At 44.5% G+C, this 18,478-nt stretch overlaps 1 protein-coding gene across 1 annotated transcript in view; it reads right to left on the reverse strand.

Annotated features, from left to right (window-relative positions):
* ATP8B3 (ATPase phospholipid transporting 8B3) overlaps window positions 1-18,478 on the reverse strand; it is a 56,826-nt gene that overhangs the window by 7,228 nt on the left and 31,120 nt on the right. The window contains exons 14-19 of the mRNA XM_081345824.1: window positions 16,861-16,936; window positions 13,287-13,428; window positions 12,233-12,503; window positions 9,473-9,696; window positions 3,469-3,552; window positions 2,222-2,461 (exon numbers count right to left, since the gene is read on the reverse strand). Coding sequence (XP_081201950.1) covers window positions 2,222-2,461; window positions 3,469-3,552; window positions 9,473-9,696; window positions 12,233-12,503; window positions 13,287-13,428; window positions 16,861-16,936 — 1,037 coding nt within the window. The remainder of the gene's footprint in view (window positions 1-2,221; window positions 2,462-3,468; window positions 3,553-9,472; window positions 9,697-12,232; window positions 12,504-13,286; window positions 13,429-16,860; window positions 16,937-18,478) is intronic.

Genomic DNA, 18,478 nt, shown 5'->3' on the forward strand with positions numbered 1-18,478 from the left:
GCTCCTGCTTAAGGAACAAACTCCCATGGACGGTCACTCTGAAGGAAGATCAGGCTCAAGAGAACTGAAGTCACCACACAACATTCCTAGGACAAGCTGGGGATAACCTAAGAAACCAGGCTGAAGAACCCGGGAATATTCAGTGTGAGGGAAAGACTGATGGGACATGTGATGCCAAGGTTCAGATATGTAAAAGTTGGGTCCTTGGTACCCTCTGAGCTTGGTTGTTTTCTTGCAGGTGTTTCATTACCCAGCTAGGTACATTGCACTAATAATGTTACTTATTTGGGTAATGAAACCTTTGCAAGAAACAACCAATCACCAAGGACAGTTCAACCTTGAGCTACAAATATTCTCTTCTATTGATATGTAAAAGTTGCCATCAGTAAAATGGCTAGGACCCACTTCCTGTGAGCATAGAAAATAGCACTAGAAATCATAGGCACATCTATCTAGATTTTGTATAAATGCAGTGGTACCTTGGTACTCATCATTCATTGGTTCTGGGAGGCAGGATGAGTTGTTGTTGTTAGCTGCGAAGTCGTGTCTGTCCCATCGCGACCCTATGAACAACATTCCTCCAGGCCTTCCTGTCCTCTACCATCTTCTGGAGTCCTTTTAAGCTCACGCCTACTGCTTCAGTGACTCCATCCAGCCACCTCATTCTCTGTCGTCCCCTTCTTCTATTGCCCTCAATCTTTCCCAGCATTAGGCTCTTCTCCAGTGAGTCCTTCCTTCTCATTAGGTGGCCAAAGTATTTGAGTTTTAGCTTCAGGGTCTGGCCTTCTAAAGAATACTCAGGGTTGATCTCCTCTAGGACTGACCAGTTTGATCGCCTTGCAGTCCAAGGGACTCGCAGGAGTCTTCTCCAGCACCAAAGTTCAAAGGCCTCAATTCTTTGGCGTTCAGCCTTTTTTATGGTCCAACTTTCACTGCCATACATTGAGTACCAAACAAATATTTCCCCTTAGGAATGATGTAGTGAGTCATAAAGCAAGCTGACACCAACAGGTTTGATCATCTTAGTTGTTCTTCTCTGAACTTTTTCCAAAATTTCAACATCTTTTTTGTAGAGACTTTGGAAAAAGTTCAAAGAAGAGCAACTAAGATGATCAAAGACCTGAAGACTAAAACATATGAAGAACGGCTGCAGGACTTGGGTTTGACTAGTCTTTAAAATAATTTGACCCCCTCTTCTCTGCCACAGAGAAGAGGGGGTCAAATTATTCTCCAAAGCCCCCAAGGGCAGGACAAGAAACAATGGTTGGAAACTAATCAAAGAGAGAAGCAACCTGGAATTAAAGAGAAACTTCCTAACAGTGAGGACAATTAACCAGTGGAACAGCTTGCAGTCACTTATCTGAAATGGTATAGGTTCTCCTGCTTGAGCAGGGGGCTGGACTAGATGGTCTCTAAGGTCCCTTCTGTTCTATACTAAAGTTCTAGCTTGTGCACTGAGTACCAAACGAACGATGTGTACCTGCACATTTATGTCAGAATGTGCTGAATACCAAATTTGATGAGTTTCAAAGCAGTGGAATATTCAAGGTACCACTGTATATATGTAGAAAAACTTCCTGATAATAAGAATTGTAGAACAATGGGAATTCTCTGAAGAATTTTAAAAAGAGGCTGGACATCTCAAGGATGCTTCAGTTGATTTTCTGATAGATTTCAGAGGGTTGGAGTAGATGATTCTTGTAACTCCAAAATTCTACGCTTCTATGGATTGTCAAACATCAGCTTTGCCTTAGTGTCCCTATTGCCAGGACTGTATGCTTTTTAAGCTAGAGAATGGGTAGGTACAAGTTTTTTTTTTAAAAAAATAAAATAAAATATGGAAGACAAACATAAGATCCAGAATAAAAATTTTGGGGAAAAAGCAAATTGGATAAGATTGAACAAAGGGGATTAAAAAAAATATAAAGCTTTCTTAATTTTATGGTTTGTTTTTTTTAAAAAAAGCACCCTGATGTGCTTATAGTAGAGACAGGATATTTCTTAGAAGGGTTTCTTCCCGTTCTCAGCACTTCCTGGAATGACCATGCACAATCCTGAGCCAGCTATTTATTCATCTGATTTTGTGCCAACTCCGGACTATCTCTGGGCAGTATCTTTAGGGATGTTTGCGGAGGCATCTGCTCCTAAATCGACTCCCAGAGGAATTCATGGAGAAATTCTACCGCGCTCAACCTTCCCACCACCACACAAAGCTACTCACCTCAGCTATAACTGTCAAGATGGCAGAGGTTGCAACAATCATGCCAAAGGACTGATAATCACCGGTGACCCGGACGCCCGATCTGTCCCCCATGGCCCACATGGTGATGTAGAAGTTGGCCAAAGAGACAAAGGATCCATGGATGAACGACACAAAGAATATTCCAAAATTGAAGAAGAGGTCTTTTTGACCCGCCTTGTAGAGCTCAGGGAACTGCAGACTTTTCTTGTCATTCACATCCTAATGGGAGAAAGAACGAAGGAAAAGGCTGCTTGGAACAGCGCTGTTTGAGGTTCTGGCTAAGTGGAATATTTCTTGGTTGTCTTTAAACCAGGGATGCACATTTTCATTTTCATTTTGCATTAGGGAGGTAAAAGATGTTTACGAACATACCAGTGACCATTGATTTAATTTACAGTTAAAATGATACAGTGTAAAACAGGGGTCCACTGTTCTGTCCCAGCCAATGTCCATCCTTGTTACTTCACAAGGCAACCCCTCTTTTAATAGTAGACTGGAAAAATAAACCCTTTTTATTTTTAATTACAGACCTTGTCCACAAACAAAACAGAGCACGAGCTAAACAGGAAATAAATCACTGGTAAAATAAACAGACCATCATCTCTTGATACAGAAGTTCTTTGCAAACAGTTGCCTCCAGCAACCAGCCCTGCCCACACATTCCCTTTTTGTTACGCAGCCCCCAAGGCGTGGCTTCTCACTGCTTTCTCCTTCTCCCCTGGAGTCACCCCATTGCCTCCCTCTGATTTACTCCTGTGACCTGTCTATGTTTACGTGCATCTCTGAGGTCTTCCAGCTGTGCTTTTTCTGAGTCTGACTCAGCCTCCCAGCACAGCTGGCTTTCAGCTTGATCAGGAGTGGAGAGGCCAGGTTCTTCCTCACTTTGTAAGTCTTGTAACTCACCATAGCCTCCCTCCAACTCTGATGGCTCCCCAGGCCCCTCCTCCTCCTCCTCCTCTGATTCCCCGGACTCAGCTGCCGGGATCACAGGCTGGCATGGAATCACAACATCCCCAACCCCCGGTCCATGGACCAGTACCGGGCCACGGCATGCCAGCAACCGGGCCGCACAAACAAGCAAAGCCCCATCTGCAAGTTGCAGGCAGCACACAAAACCACGCCCCTTCCGGTCCACGGAAAAACCTCTCTCCATGGAACCGGTCCCAGGTGCCCAAAAAGGTTGGGAACCTCTGGTGTAAAACACTGCACAATGCAAAGATACTTACCTGTTCAAACAAGCCCAAACACAAGACTGGGAACGAGGTGTAGACAACATTATAAAGAGCGAGGAACCAGCCCTCCAACAGAGGCTGAATGGAAAGAGGGGGGAAAAAAGAAAGAAAGAGAACATTAAAGAGATACCTTGAAATCCATGCCCAGGACTATCATTTTCTTCCTCAGCACATTCTATATGAAAGCATTATCCAGAATCAGAACAGGAAAAAAATATCTTTAAAATCTGAACACAGCTACGATTATGCCTCTAAAGTGAACCAGTTTTTTTGCCCTTTGCTCTTCTTCCATTCTTTCAACCATTCTGAAATATCTATTTATTTGTTTAACACACTTCCTGGGCTAAAATATCTCAGTGCATTGCACGGAAAATATATTTTAAAAGAAAAAAGGAAAATTCATATCTTATCGTATCCTAAATACGATATTTGAGAGTGGACACCTAAGTTCTTAACTTAGGACCATAGTGGATTCTGCCCATAATGGTTGTCAATCACGAGGGTTGTGCAGTAGATCATCATTTGACCAACCTGATTTTATGACCTTTCTGTGGCAGTTGTTAAGTGAGTCACCACAGTTATTAAGTGAAACCTTGCTCATTAAATGAACCTATTGTTTGCTATGGGACATTTTTCCCCCCCAAACTGAAACTAAACGTGACGTTTTGGCAAAAAAAGGTCATAAAACACAGTCACATGATTGTGGGACACGGCAAACAGGCTGGTTGCTCTGCGCCTGAAATGTGTTCATGTGACACTGAGGGCCATCAGAACTTTGGAACCAGGTTGCAAGAACCTTTTGTGGGATCCACTGTAACTTTGAATGGTCACTAAGCAACCAGTTTTAAGTTAGGGAGCACCTGTAAGCTGTCCAGAGTCATGAATGTAAGATGGGCTGCTAATAAATTAAAAGCATTCCATATATTGTCCCCAACGTTTGCGGCTCAGCAGACCAGCAACAGTGGCAGCAGTGGTGGGGCAGGGGGGGAAGAGATGGTTTTGTACGTGCGTCCACTGCTTGCGCAAATGGATTGTTGTGTGCTTGCTCACTCGCCTGATCCTTGTGCAGACCAGTTCCCAATGGGCTGAGGACCGGTTCCCAACACACTGTGGACCGTTACCAGGCCACAGACTGCTAACAAAGAATTTAGGGAGGCTGATATGCTTTGTTAGTAATTTACACAAATATATGAACTGTCCGGTGTGACTACAGCCTGTTCGATGGCCTTTGAGATAAGGCTGAAAACAGGAAATAAAGATTTGCCCCATGTTTGGGGCCTAGCAAGGTAATCTAAGAGTTAACATATCACACACACACACACACACACACACACACACACACACACACACACACACACACACACACACACATATATATATATATATATATATATATATATATATATATATATATATATATATATATATATATATATATATATATATATATATGATACATGCAAAGATACAGAGAAGAGCAACAAAGATGATTGGGGGACTGGAGGCTAAAACATATAGGGAACGGTTGCTGGAATTGGTAAGTGTAGTTTAACGAAGAGAAGAGTGAGGGGGGACATGATACCAGTGTTCCAATATCTCAGGGGCAGCCACAAAGAAGAGGGAGTCAAGCTATTCTCCAAAGCACCTGAAAGCAGGACAAGAAGCAACGGATGGAAACTAGTCAAGGAGAGAAGCAACCTAGAATTAAGGAGAAACTTCCTGACAGTTAGAACAATTAACCGGTGGAACAACCTGCCTCCAGAGGTGGTGAATGCTCCAACACTGGAGGTTTTTAAGAAGAGACTGGACAGCCATTTGCCTGAAATGGTATAGGGTTTCCTGCCTGAGCAGGGGGTTGGACTAGATGACCTCCAAGGTCCCTTCCAACTTCTTCTTCTTCTTCTTCTTCTTCTTCTTCTTCTTCTTATTATTATTATTATTATTATTATTATTATTATTATTATTATTATTATTATTATTATTATTATTATTATTATTATTATTATTTAAATGGGAAAAGGAAGTCTAAGGACCTTGATTTCAAGAAATGCCTCTCCTAATCGGAATGGATCTGCATCCTAGGAGAAATTGCTGGGTGCCTTCAGCTTTTGTGCAATTGGGAGGCAGCTTTTCAACTGCTGCACTTACCTTGTGGAACAGCTTCCCTGTGGAAATTGTGCATGAAGATGCTAAAATGTGAATTATCTTGGAGGGCTTATGTCAACGCTTGATAAGAGATGAAGAAGTAGCCATTTCATATGTTAAACTTGTGTATTGCTTTAAGAGATTGAGTTTAAGGTTGGGAGGGGGGACGAGTAGGATTGCACTTTCAAGGCCATCTCTAACTGAAGAAGATAAGGCCTGGGTGGTTTTCTAATGGAAGGGAAACTGATTCTTTAAATTAATTGGAGAATACGATTGATGACAAAATTAGAAAGGTGGAGAATTGTGTTTTAATATATTGTGCAAGGGGCGGAGATTTCAGATTCCAGCTTCCTTGGAGCACGCATTTGCCGGTGTATTAGGCTAATAAAGGACTTTTAAGGTAAACAATGCCTCAGAGTCACTTGAAAAGCCCATACCTCGGAAACTTGACAGCTTAAATGAAGGAGTGGACACCATACATCACTGGTAGATGTTTTGCTTTTAGGAGCTCTTGCTGATTCGCTTTAACCAAATTGGGGCTGTTTGCACTGGATTATTAATGTATGTTTATAAACTGCAGAGAGTCTGTTAGATTGTGTTTGTGTGTGTGGTGGTGGTGGGGGAAGGTTATCAATAGAAGGAAGGAGAATGTAAAAAAGAAAAACACATTTGTGCATTGCATTCACAAAAATTCCTAAAGTTGGGAGGCTTTTCTGGGAAGGCAATATGCCAGGGAATGGCAATTATTTCAGAGGAAGCCCACAGTCCTTGTGAATAATCACTACTAGTCAATCTACAAATTACAGGATAAACAGATAGGTTCCCTATGTTGATTTTCATGGCCAACTAATCAAGGCAAGGGCTTTGTCTCTGGAGCTATGTGTGAGCACCAACAACAATTCAGCTACTAGTGAGGATGTGCATCTGCATAAGGAGACAATCTGGGGGGAAAAATCCTGCCAGGAGCCCTGCAAACCATGGTTGCCTCTGAGCATCAAGGAGGAAGCTGTTTTTATGCCAGCACACTTTGCAGTGTGTCTTTAAATGCTTTGCCCAGCCTTGCTCTCCAATGCAGCTGATCCGTCAATACAATATGCACAATGCTTTGTACACATAAAGGCCACTATGTTTCCTTCCTTCTCTTTAACTGTGCCTCTTCCTTGCCCTTTCCCCATAATAGTGGCTGATATAAGCGTGCACAGCATCAGGCCCCAAGAACCAAGAAATACACACAGAATTACTTCTGAGCAGTTTCTCCTATAGACATAGGTAAAGGTAAAGGTTTCCCTGCACATGCGTGCTAGTCATTTCAAAGCCAAAGAGCCGGCGCTTGTCCGAGGACGTCTCTGTGGTCAAAGGCGCACAGAACGCTGTTACCTTCCCACCGTAGTGGTCCCTATTTTTCTACTTGCATTTTTTACGTGCTTTCGAACTGCTAGGTGGGCAGAAGCTGGGACGAGTAACAGGCGCTCACTCTGTTACGCGGCACTCGGGATTCGACCCGTTAAACTGCCAACCTTCTGATCAACAAGCTCAGTGTCCTAACCCACTGAGCCACCATGTCCCTATAGACATACCCCTTGCCAAACTAAAGCAACTGTTCGCAGTACAAAAAATATACTCTGAGAATTGCTAGGCGGGAGCCTTCTTAACCCTTTCTCCTGCCAGGAGCTAATGTACAATTTCGTGGTGGCCATCTATGCTGAAATGCATTCAGTGTTAGTTCCACAAGGCTGTCTGGAAACAGCGAGGGACCAGCCCCTGCCGCGTCGGCCCCACCCCCTGGGCGCACGCTGGGGAGGCATCACCCTTTGTGAGGAATGAAGAAATGCACCATCGCCTGGAAGTGGCCAGCACATGGCCCTGCCTACTTCGGGCAGGCTAGGGGCTGGGCAGCATTGTGCTTCTCTTCAGATTCATGCCACCCGGCTCAGCCTCTCGGCACTGTGAGGAGAGTGCCCTGCTGCCTGCCACAACCAGGCAGGCTGGGGGCTGGGCAGCATTATGCAGGTAACATTGACTCTCATGCTGCTCATGGTATCCCCTCCCCCAGAGCCCACCAAACCAGATATGTGAAGTAGGCCATGTGCTGGCCATTTCCAGGCGATGGTGCATTTCTTCATTCCTCACAAAGGATGACACTTCCCCGGCTGCGTTTCTTCCCTGTTTTTCTCCCTCCCTCATCTCAAATATTTTCCCACCACTCTAAGGAAGGAAGGAAGGAAGGAAGGAAGGAAGGAAGGAAGGAAGGAAGGAAGGAAGGAAGGAAGGAAGGAAGGAAGGAAGGAGAGGGAGGGTCTGAGGGAAGTCCTGCCTTAATCCTTCCTTGCTGCCCTTTCACCATCCCCTTTCCCCCTCCTCCTGGCCTATCCTGGGGGGTCTCCCATCCTATTGCTAAGGAAACTTTGGATACAAAGCCAGGTCTCCTCACATGGAGAGGGAGTGGGCCTCCCTCTTGACTTTGCCCTTGTACCCATTATGAGCAACCTGGCTAAGGAGAGCAAGCATAGCAGCAGCAGCCTTGAGGTGGAGGTAAGTGCAGCTAGGTGCCCCCTTGGAGAAGTGGGGCTGGGCTTAGTGCCGTGGGTGCTTGAGGGCTGGGCAGGGCATTTGACCTCTGCACCACTGTCCAGCCCCTCCCCCCCGCATGGCCTGAGAGGAACAGTGAGGCTCCTCCAGTGGACCATGTCTTGGCACTTGGCCCGGGGTCCCATCTCCTTCTGCCAGAGACCCTCAGATCTGTCTGACTCCTGCCCAGGCCCCCATTGTTCTGTTCCAGCCTACAACCGTCCCTGTTTGAATGTCAGGGACAACCCCTTTTTATAGTCAACAGGCTGGAAAAACCCAACCAAATTTATTTACAAAGAAATCAAAAGTGCAAACAAGAGTTAAACCAAAAGTTCAAACAAGAGTTAAACAGGAATAACAGACCAGGACTCTAGCAGAAGATCTTCAAACAGTTGCCTTCAGCAACCAGCACCTCCCACACTTTCCCCTTTTATCACCAGTCCCAAGGCGTGGCTTCTCATTACCTTCTTCTCCTCTCACCGAGTTGCCTCATTGCCTTTCTCTGTTCTACTCTGCTGGATTGCCTCCTGCTCCTAGCGTCCCTGAATAGATCCAGCTATGAATCATCTACGTCCAATACCTTGTACTCACACGGCTGAGTCTGATGAGGAACATGATGGGAGGGGCCAGGCTGAGAGTCCTGCAGTGCATCAGAGCCTCCCTCTGACACCAAAGGCTCTCCAAACCCCTCCTCCTCCTCCTCTTCAGAATCATCAGACTCAGCTGCTGGTATCACAGGCTGATGCTGAATCACAACATCCATAGGTACCCTTGACGCGAATGATGTAGAGCTGACCATGCCCACCCAGTAGGCCACACGCACTCCAGCCATGCCCACCCAGTAGGCCACGCCCACACACACCCCCTGAGGGCAACCGCAATGCTGATGTGGCCCTCAATGAAATTGATTTTGACACCCCTGTGCTAGACAAATCTTACTGCATTCTTTGCAATGTGACAAAATTACTAAACCAGAGAAAGCGCGTGGGGTATAAACAAGCAACCGGATCCACTCATGAATGGTTCACATTAGCAACTTTATTGTGTTCTACCTATATTACAAGAATCTCCCCAGACTGCTTGTTTTCCCTTGGGAACAAACTGATATTTTTTCATGGAAATTAAGGGAGGGTTAGGCTTATGGCTCTTGTGGCTGTGCAAGGATTCATGCCTACCTCCCTGCTTGGCTGGGAGCTTCCCAACATCACATGAGCTCAGAAACAAAAGTCAGACTGAAAAGATTAGAATGGAGGATTTGGGGTGGGGTAGGGGAATTAACACCCACCTGTGCCGTGAAGCCTGTATAGAAAGCAAACCAGATTTGCACCATCATGCCAGCAAATGTCTTGAAGAAGAAGTAGCGGAGAAATTTGGAGATCCGGAGGTAGGACCACTTGCCATGGACAAAGAGGAGCCTCTGAAGGTAGCGGAACTGAGCCAGTGCATAATCACTGCATTGCACTGCTTGCATGCCTTCTTGCCCACTGATTCCAACCCCTATGTCCGCAGCTAGAGAGAACATGAGGAAGGGCTAATATTAGATCACATTTCAATTTTGGCTCCAGCAATTATTTAACAGAATAACAGAATTGGAAGGGACCTTGGAGGCCTTCTAGTCCAACCCCCTGCTCAGGTGGGAAATCCTACACTATTTCAAACAAATGGTTGTCCAGTCTCTTAAAAACTTCCAGTGTTGGAGCACCCACAACTTCTGGAGGCAGGTTGATCCACTGATTAATTGTTCTAACTGTCAGGAAATTTCTCCTTAGTTCTAGGTTGCTTCTCTCCTTTAGTTTCCATCCATTGCTTCTTGTCCTGCCTTCAGGTGCTTTAGAGAATAGCTTGACTCCCTCTTCTTTGTGGCAGCCCCTGAGATATTGGAAGACTGCTATCATGTCACCCCTCATCCTTCTCTTCATTAAACAAGACATACCCAATTCCAGCAACCGTTCTTCATGCGCTTTAGCCTCCAGCCCCCTAATCATCTTCGTTGCTCTTCTCTGCACTCTTTCTAGAGTCTCAAAGATCTTTTTTACACTGTGGTGACCAAAACTGGATGCTAAGCTCAGAGGTTTGTAATTGAGATTGGGAAAGGAAAGGATCCTTGCAGAGGACTGCAAGTCTTGTTTGCAGTGGGCTAATGCCTCCTTAAGTAACACCAGCTGCCTGCAATTAGTGCAGGTTCGCATCCCACCAGGCTCAAGGTTTACTCAGCCTTCCATCCTTCCGAGGTAGGTAAAATGAGGACCCAGATTGTTGGGGGCAATTAAGCTGACTTTGTAATAATGCCGCTGGGGTGTGTGTGTGAAAGCCCTAATAAGCAGGCATATACATAGAATGAAGGCTACTGCTAAGCTTGTAAGCCGCCCTGAGTCTTCGGAGAAGGGCGGGATATAAATGGAATTAAAATAAAAATAAAATAAATAAATCACCTAACTTTAGTTCCCAGAGGCCCAAAGGAGTGGAAAGCCACCATCTGTCCCAATGAACCAGGTAGATAACCCTGTGATGGTGAAGTTGAAGTCAACTTTGCCCAACTCTTAACCATCCTCAGCAAGAACTCTGTTCTTGTAAGGGATTGTTCTCCCTTGCTTGATGCTTGGAAATTAAAAAAAAGCTAAAGATAGTGTCCAATCAAATTCAAGTTGAAAAGGCCAGGGATTTTTTTAGTCTTCCATCCAAATACTAACCAAAATTATGTGTGGATTTTCAAGATTGGTCCTGAGGACTTTAAAAGAAAAGCAGGAGGTATACAAAAATAAAAAAGATGTTAGAAAAAGAGAGGAAAGGGGGGACCTTCCATGATCTCACACTGTCTTCCTTTGGCCCCACTTATTATGTGACTTCTGAAAGATAAAAGTCTTTTTATTTATCATGTGAGCTGGCCTTTAATAGGGGCAAAATTGCACATCTCTGGCATAGAGCAATGGTGGCACAGTGGTTAAAATGCAGTATTGCAGGCTAACTCTGCCCATAGCCTGCAGTTCAATCCTAATCGGTGCAAAGTTGACTCAACCTTCCTTACTTCCGAGGTCGGTAAAATGAGAATCCAGATTGTTGGGGGCAATATGCTGACTTTGTATAGCGCTTAGAGAGGGCTGTAAAACACTGTGAAGTAGTATATAAGTCTAAGTGCTATAGCTATTGCTAGTGCTATAGACATATCTATAGCACTAGCTATATGTCTTTTGACATATCAAAAGAGTCACTTGATGGTGAGATGAGTAGCCTATAAATTTAATAAATAAGTAAGCAAACAAGGCAAACAATGAGAGAGTAACGACCGAGTTGCAACTGAGGGGGCTCATGGAACATTACATGATGAAATCTAATGGGCTGATCATGACATCCATGGGAAGGTCAATATCAAAATGGGAGGAGTGATCAGGCCATTGAAGCCCCGCCCCTTTTCATGTGTTTCCACACTTGTCCCATGGACACAAAAGGGATGGGGCTTCAATTGCCGGGTCTTGCCCATCTTGTTAATTTTTTTTAAAAAAAAACCTTATGGTTGATGTTGCTATCCCATTACCTGGTTCTTTTAAAGAAACTTAGTTGGGTGGAATTCATCCACCTTAGAAGCTTTTCTAAAGAATAAAACCTCTCTCAATGTGCCAAAAGGCAATCGTTACAAAAAGGTTGCTAAAGTATCCTAAATCTAACACGTCCTCAACCCCAAATGTCCAAACTCTCTCTAGCACACTTTCTTTTCTTTCCCACCGGTAAGACCAATCTAGCTCTTTCTTCACAGGAACGGAAGTCCCTGTGTGTATAAAAGTTAAACTTACATTTCCATGGTGACAGTTCTGCCGTGCCCTGGCCAAGCCCCAAGCCCTCTGCTTTACCCAGGCAAATCTAATCAACTGCAAATTCAAACCCACCTTCTCCACCGTGGCAGCATTCAAATGTTTTGGACTATAATTTTGTGAGCCATAACTAGCACAGACAACAGCCTATATGGCTAGTCCTGAGGAAAGCCAATTTAAAATCATAGCCTGGGTACTCAAGGCGGTGTCTCTGAGACCAAAAAGGGCAGGAGACTCACTTTTAATCATGTTGACATCGTTGGCCCCATCTCCAATGGCCAAGGAGATGGCGTTCTTGTGTCTCTTCACCATTTGCACAATGAGGGCTTTCTGCTTGGGTGTGACCCTGCAGCAGATCACAGCTTGGCAGGTGGTGGCCAGTTCCACAAATGCTTTTTCAATGAGTTTCCCATGGTCCTTGCTGGTGTCCGCAGTCCGAAAGCACAGGTGCTTCAAAAGGCCTTCCTTCCTCTTTGCTTTCTTGTGCTCCTCCGTGTGAAAGATTTTCTCCTGGGGAATGATGAAGCCCAGACTTACAACCCAGGGGTCTGATTTCCTTATCTAGGATTATACAGTAGGTGTCCTACCTTAGTCCAGGGGTAGGCAACCTCGGCTCTTTTATGACTCATGGACTTCAACTCCCAGAATTCCTGAGTCAGCTGACTCAGGAATTCTGGGAGTTGAAGTCCATGAGTCATAAAAGAGCCAAGGTTGCCTACCCCTGCCTTAGTCATTAGAGCAGTCAGTGGACCCTTAATTAAAAAATACGCTTTTGTGCCCACCTTGATAGAAACCTCTTCTTCTGAATTTCTCCTATCAGTGTGCAGGAAAGTATCCCATATTCCACAAACAAAAACTGGTTACAGGTAGTCCTCGACTTACAATGGTTCATTCAGTGACTGTTCAAATTTACAACCGCCATGAAAAAAAATGACTTTTCAATTACCATTTTTCACACTTAACAACCATCGCAGCATCACCATGGTCACGTGATCAGAATTAGAACACTTGGCAACTGGCTGATATTTATGACGGTTGCAGTGTCCTGGTGTCCTGTGACCAGCTGACTAACAGAGTCAATGGGGAAGCCAGATTCGCTTAACAACCGTGTGTTTACCTTAACCACTGCATTGATTAACTTAATAACTGCAACAGGAAAGGTCGGCAAATGGGGCAAAATTCACTTAACGAAGCTCTCACTTAGCCACCTAATTTTTGGGCTCGGCTGTGGACGTAAGTCGAGGACTACCTGTACTACAGAGGAGAGGGACCCATTAAAAAATGTTATCTTACCAGGAAATCCCCAGTGACCACCAAGGCTTTTTTGTCATGCACTGCGGATGCTTCATAAGGAAGAAAAGAGTTGATGTTGCAAAGGGCTTCACCACTGCCAGCCAGACTGTTGCTGCTGTACCAGGTTGGTTCAAGAATATCACTGCAAAACAAGGTGGGGGAAGAAATGAGAGCAGGCCTCTCTTAAGCCGGAAGCACAATTACAGGTTGAAATCACAAGCGTTGACCCACTTCCCCAAGTTGCACCTGCAACATCTAAGCCTCCCGTCCCACAGTTGTGAAATCTATAGGATCTACAGGGCAAAGGTTCGTTCTCCGAGTTTGTGGGTTGGTTTCCAAAGGTGTCGTTACCAGGCTAGGTAATAACACCTTCAACAGTGTCTAGGGGTTGTCAGTGTTCTGTGTCATGATTCCGACAGATGAAACTCTTCAAAGAACTTTGAGGCATTGTTTGCCTTAAAGAATCTTTATTCAAGAAGCATAACATCGGCACTTACATGGTCGAAGCCAAAATCTGAATTCCCCCTCCCCTGAGCACATAGTATCAAAGCACAATTCCTTCCTCTATTTAACAGTCATAAATCACATTCTCCAATGACTTTGAAATGCAGGCTTTCCCTCCAGTTCTCCAGCCCACCAATTCTTATCATCTCTTACTTCAGTGATGGCGAACCTTTTAGAGACTGAGTGCCCAAACTGCAACCCAAAACCCACTTATGTATCGTCAGGTGCCGGGTGGGTGTGGCCCATTGGGTGGGCGTGGCTGCTATGGTAATGGCAGACTGGGTGGGACTAAAAAGCTCAATCAATCAATTCCAACTTTGCGAGATCTTTTTTTCCCCATGAGAAGTTGAAATTGATTGATTGATTGAGCCTTCTTTTTTTTTTGCACACGGCGGCGGAGGCCTCAAGCGAAAAGGTTTTATAAAACCCAGCTAAAGGCCTAGGACTGGGATGATGGCACACATGCCCACAGAGAGGGCTCTGTGTGCCACCTGTGGCATGCGTGCCATAGGTTCACCACTACGGTCTTATTTCATTAACCTTGGTTCACCCACTAGCTACAGTATTGTTATGTCTAACTAAACTCCCAGACACATTCCTCTCCCCCCCACCAGTATCATCTAATTCTAACTCTAATTCTAAGGGTAAAACATAAGAAGGGAAATGGTTGCATCTCCATATGTTGTCAAAACAAAAACATCCGATGTTAGCAGCGTTGACATTCTATTGACAAGGGCTTCAGGTGTGGAAGTGTTGAGTGAGGGTCTCGTGATGGGTCTCGTGATGGGTCAGGTGTGAGTCATCAGTGAGGGGTTTGTGATGGGGCTTGTAATGGGGAGGTTAAATCAGGTCAGGGTCACTGAGAGGTGAACTGCTGCTGGGAGGGGGGGCTTGCGTGGGTTGGTTGAGGGTCGGTGTCGTCTCTGGTTGCTGCGTGGTTGATTTGGATTCTGAGGGGTTCCTAGGCTGGTTGTAGGTCAATGTGTCTGTTGAAACAGAACAACGCAGACACTGAGGTCCCCTAAACTCTGCTGAAGAAGTTACCTAGCCTGGTAACGAAACATTCAGAAACCAAGCCACAAGCTCGAAGAACGAACTTTCGCCCTCATCCTACACCTGAGCTGCAGATATTCGCCACTATTGTGAATCTACAGGAAGTTCACGGAAAGCTTAATTCCGGAGTCCAAGATAAAGACAAAGAAAAGCTGAAGTTCAGGAAAAAGAGTCTGCATTTGCTCTGTACTCAAGAGAGATGGACTGCGAAAAGCTAGCGGGCCCAAGAAAGAATTTCATAGCAAAAGAACAAATGAAATACAGGTAGTCCTTGACTTACCACAGTTCATTTAGTGACCACTCAAAGTTACAATGGCACTGGAAAAAGGTGACTTAGAACTGTTTTTCACACTGACCACCGTTATAGTGTATCTCCATAGTCACGTGATCAAAATTCGGACTTTGGGCAACCAGATCATATTTATGACTTTTGCACTGACCCGGGGTTGTGTGACTACCTTTTATGACCTACTGACAAGAAAAGTCAACGAGGAAGCCAGATTTATTTATCAATTGTGTTACTAACTTAACAACTGCAGTGGTTCCCTTAACAACTGTGGCACGAGAGGTCGTAAAATGGGGCAAAAACCACTTAGCAAATGTTTCACTTAGCAACAAAAATTTAGTGCTCAATTGTGGTTGTAAGTCGAGAACTGCCTGTACAGTATTAGGCAGTTGAAGTTGCCTCTCCAGATGTCAACATTATTTGGATGAATGTGATGATAAAATGAAAGGGAAGGTTCAAGATCAGTCCCTGATATTTTCAGATATAGTTGGCCCTCAGCTTATGACCATTCAGTGACTGTTTGAAGTTACAATGGCGCAGAAAAAAGTGACTTACACCTGGTTCTCGCACTTACAACCATCATAGCTTTCCCACAGCCGTGTGACCAAACTTTGGGCAGTTAGCAAACCAGCATGTATTTATGAAGGGATGGAGGGTAACAGGGTCATGTGTTCACCTTTGCCAACCTTCCCAGCCAGCTTCTGACATGCAAGGTCAATGAAGTAAATTGGATTTGCTTACTGACCGTGTGGTTCCCTTAACAACTAGTGATTTGCTTAACTGGCAAAAAAATAGTAAAATCAAGCTTGACTCACTTAACAACTGCCTTGCTTAGCAATGGAAACTTTGGCCCCAGTTATAATAATAATAATAAAGTTGGGAGGGACTTTGGAGGTCATCTAGTCCAACCCCCTGCTCAGGCAGGAAACCCTATACCAGACATGTCAAACACAAGGCCCGGGGGCCAGATCCGGCCCGCGAAGTGGTTTCATGCGGCCTGCGAAGCCATCCTGGAAACAGTGAGGGAACGGCCCCCACTCCCTTGGCCCTGGCCCAGAGACCCTCCTCCTGCCAGAGACCCTCAGATCTTTCCCACTCCTGCCCAGGCCCCCAAAGGCACCCTTGATGCAAACGATGTAGAGCTGGCCATGCCCACCCAGTAGGCCATACGCACTTTAGCCACGCCCACCCAGTAGGCCACGCCCACCCTAGCATACCCACCCGGCCCCTTGAGGGCAACGGCAATGCTGATGTGGCCCTCAATGAAATTGAGTTTGACACCCCTGCCCTATACCATTTCAGGCAAATGGCTGTCCAGTCTCTTCTTAAAAACTTCCAGTGTTGGAGCATTCACAGCTTCTGGAGGCAGGTTGTTCCACTGATTAATTGTCATAAGTTGAGGGTTACCTGTAATACGGGATCATGCAGTTTTTGGGGGAAAATGTCTGCATGAACTGTACCAAAACTATTCAACAAACACAGTAATATGGGTGCTCAAATCATTAAGTACCCAATGATTTGAGCATAAGGGAGAGCTAGTTTGGTGTGATGGGCTAGAAACAGAGCTACTACGAGTTTTAGTTCTCCCCTTGACTCCAATTGGCTTCAGTGAACTTAGATCTAAACTTGATCTGGGGTCTCCAAACAACACCTGATTATTTTTCAGTTTGAGTCGCTTCCTTTCCCTTGCCCAACCACAGACAACCAAAGACACCTTTCATATCTCCGTACCTGATTTCGCTCTCCTCCAGAATGGTCATGTCTTCGGAAAGGAGGTGGCACGCAAACCCAATATTGACAGCAGTTTCTGCAAATGAATAATGAAGACCAGAAATGGCATTAAAAGCTGGAGCGTGACACATTCTCTTCTATTTCTGCTTCCACCCCTGAAATAAGTTTTTTTTTAAAGACTATAGGTAGTCCTCAACTTATGACCACAATGGAGTCTATTGCTCCATTTCTATTGCTAAGGAAGGCAGTTGTTAGGTGAGGATTGGTCTATTTTATGACTTATCTTGCCACAGTTGTTAAATCAATCACTGCAGTTGTTAAATTAATAACACAATTGTTGAGTGAATGTGGCTTCCTCGTTGACTTTGCTTGTCAGAAAGCTACAAAAGGGGATCACATGACCCCGGGGACACTGTGACCGTCATAAATATGTGCCAGTTGCCAAGCGCTCGAATTTTGATCACGTGTTCATGGGGATGCAACTGTGAAAGATGTTCTCAAGTCACTTTTTTCAGCGCTGTTGTAACTTTGAATGGTCTCTAATTGAATGGTTGATAGTCAAGGACTACCTGTAACTTAAAACAAATGATTTTGCAATACCCACACATGCCTAACATCAAGTCTCATACAATTAAACGAGATCAAGAAAGCTACACAGAATTCCACAAAAAACAGCAACAACTTCTTTTCATCTATTTAAAGCTCTTCAAGAGTACATAAAGAACCCTGGGATCTAACAGGAATTTCCTAACTCCAAGTTAGTGGTCAATTCACAATCTAATCTCTTTCAATGATCTGGAATTCTTCTTCCCAGATTTCTTTCCACCTGGGCTAAGTTGTGGTTTATGAGATAAGCTGTTAATATATATATTTGTTTTTGTAGATTTTCACGGGTACAGGTATGTTGGTCTTGGCGTATTCAGGTCTTTTCCCGTGTAAGATTGATAGTGTCTTGGCGACGTTTCAACGAGGTCCCACTCATCGTCTTCAGGCTGGTGTCTTCGGCTTCATGCTTGTGCGAGCAAAGCGTGATCGGAGCTGCCGTCTCTCTATAAATATTGGTGGGGGTGTGTGGGGTGTTGGCTTTGTTGCTGTAAGCGGGTTGGTTGGCTGTGTTGTTACATGTTGATTGGTTGATGGGGTTATTGTTTGTGGATTAGTCGGCTGTTTTGTAACATCCTGTGTGGCTGAGGTGTTGGCTGTGTGCCCATTAGTCATGGACACAAAAGACAGCAGCTCCGATCACGCTTTGCTCGCACAAGCACGAAGCTGAAGACACCAGCCTGAAGATGATGAATGGGACATATATATATATATATATGAAGGAGGAGGAGAGAGAGGAAAAGGGTTATTAAATTTAAGATATTTGGAAATTACTAGAAAATAAGAATGTTATATTGTATTATTAATTTGTGGATGTAGATGGTGAGAACTTAAATAGATAAGACGTGTATCCTGAACACCAGATGTTGTGAGGAATTGTGACAATTGGGCTCATTTAAAACTTGGAAATGATAAATATTAAACGTTAAATTTAAATATCAATGGAAAATGAAAACTGGAAAAAATTCACTAGGTTATTGATTGTCTAAAAGACTGAATGTTAAAACAACTAAGA

This window comes from Vipera berus, assembly GCF_964194415.1.
Source record: "Vipera berus genome assembly, chromosome: 1".
In the NCBI taxonomy this organism is placed as follows: Eukaryota; Metazoa; Chordata; class Lepidosauria; order Squamata; family Viperidae; genus Vipera; species Vipera berus.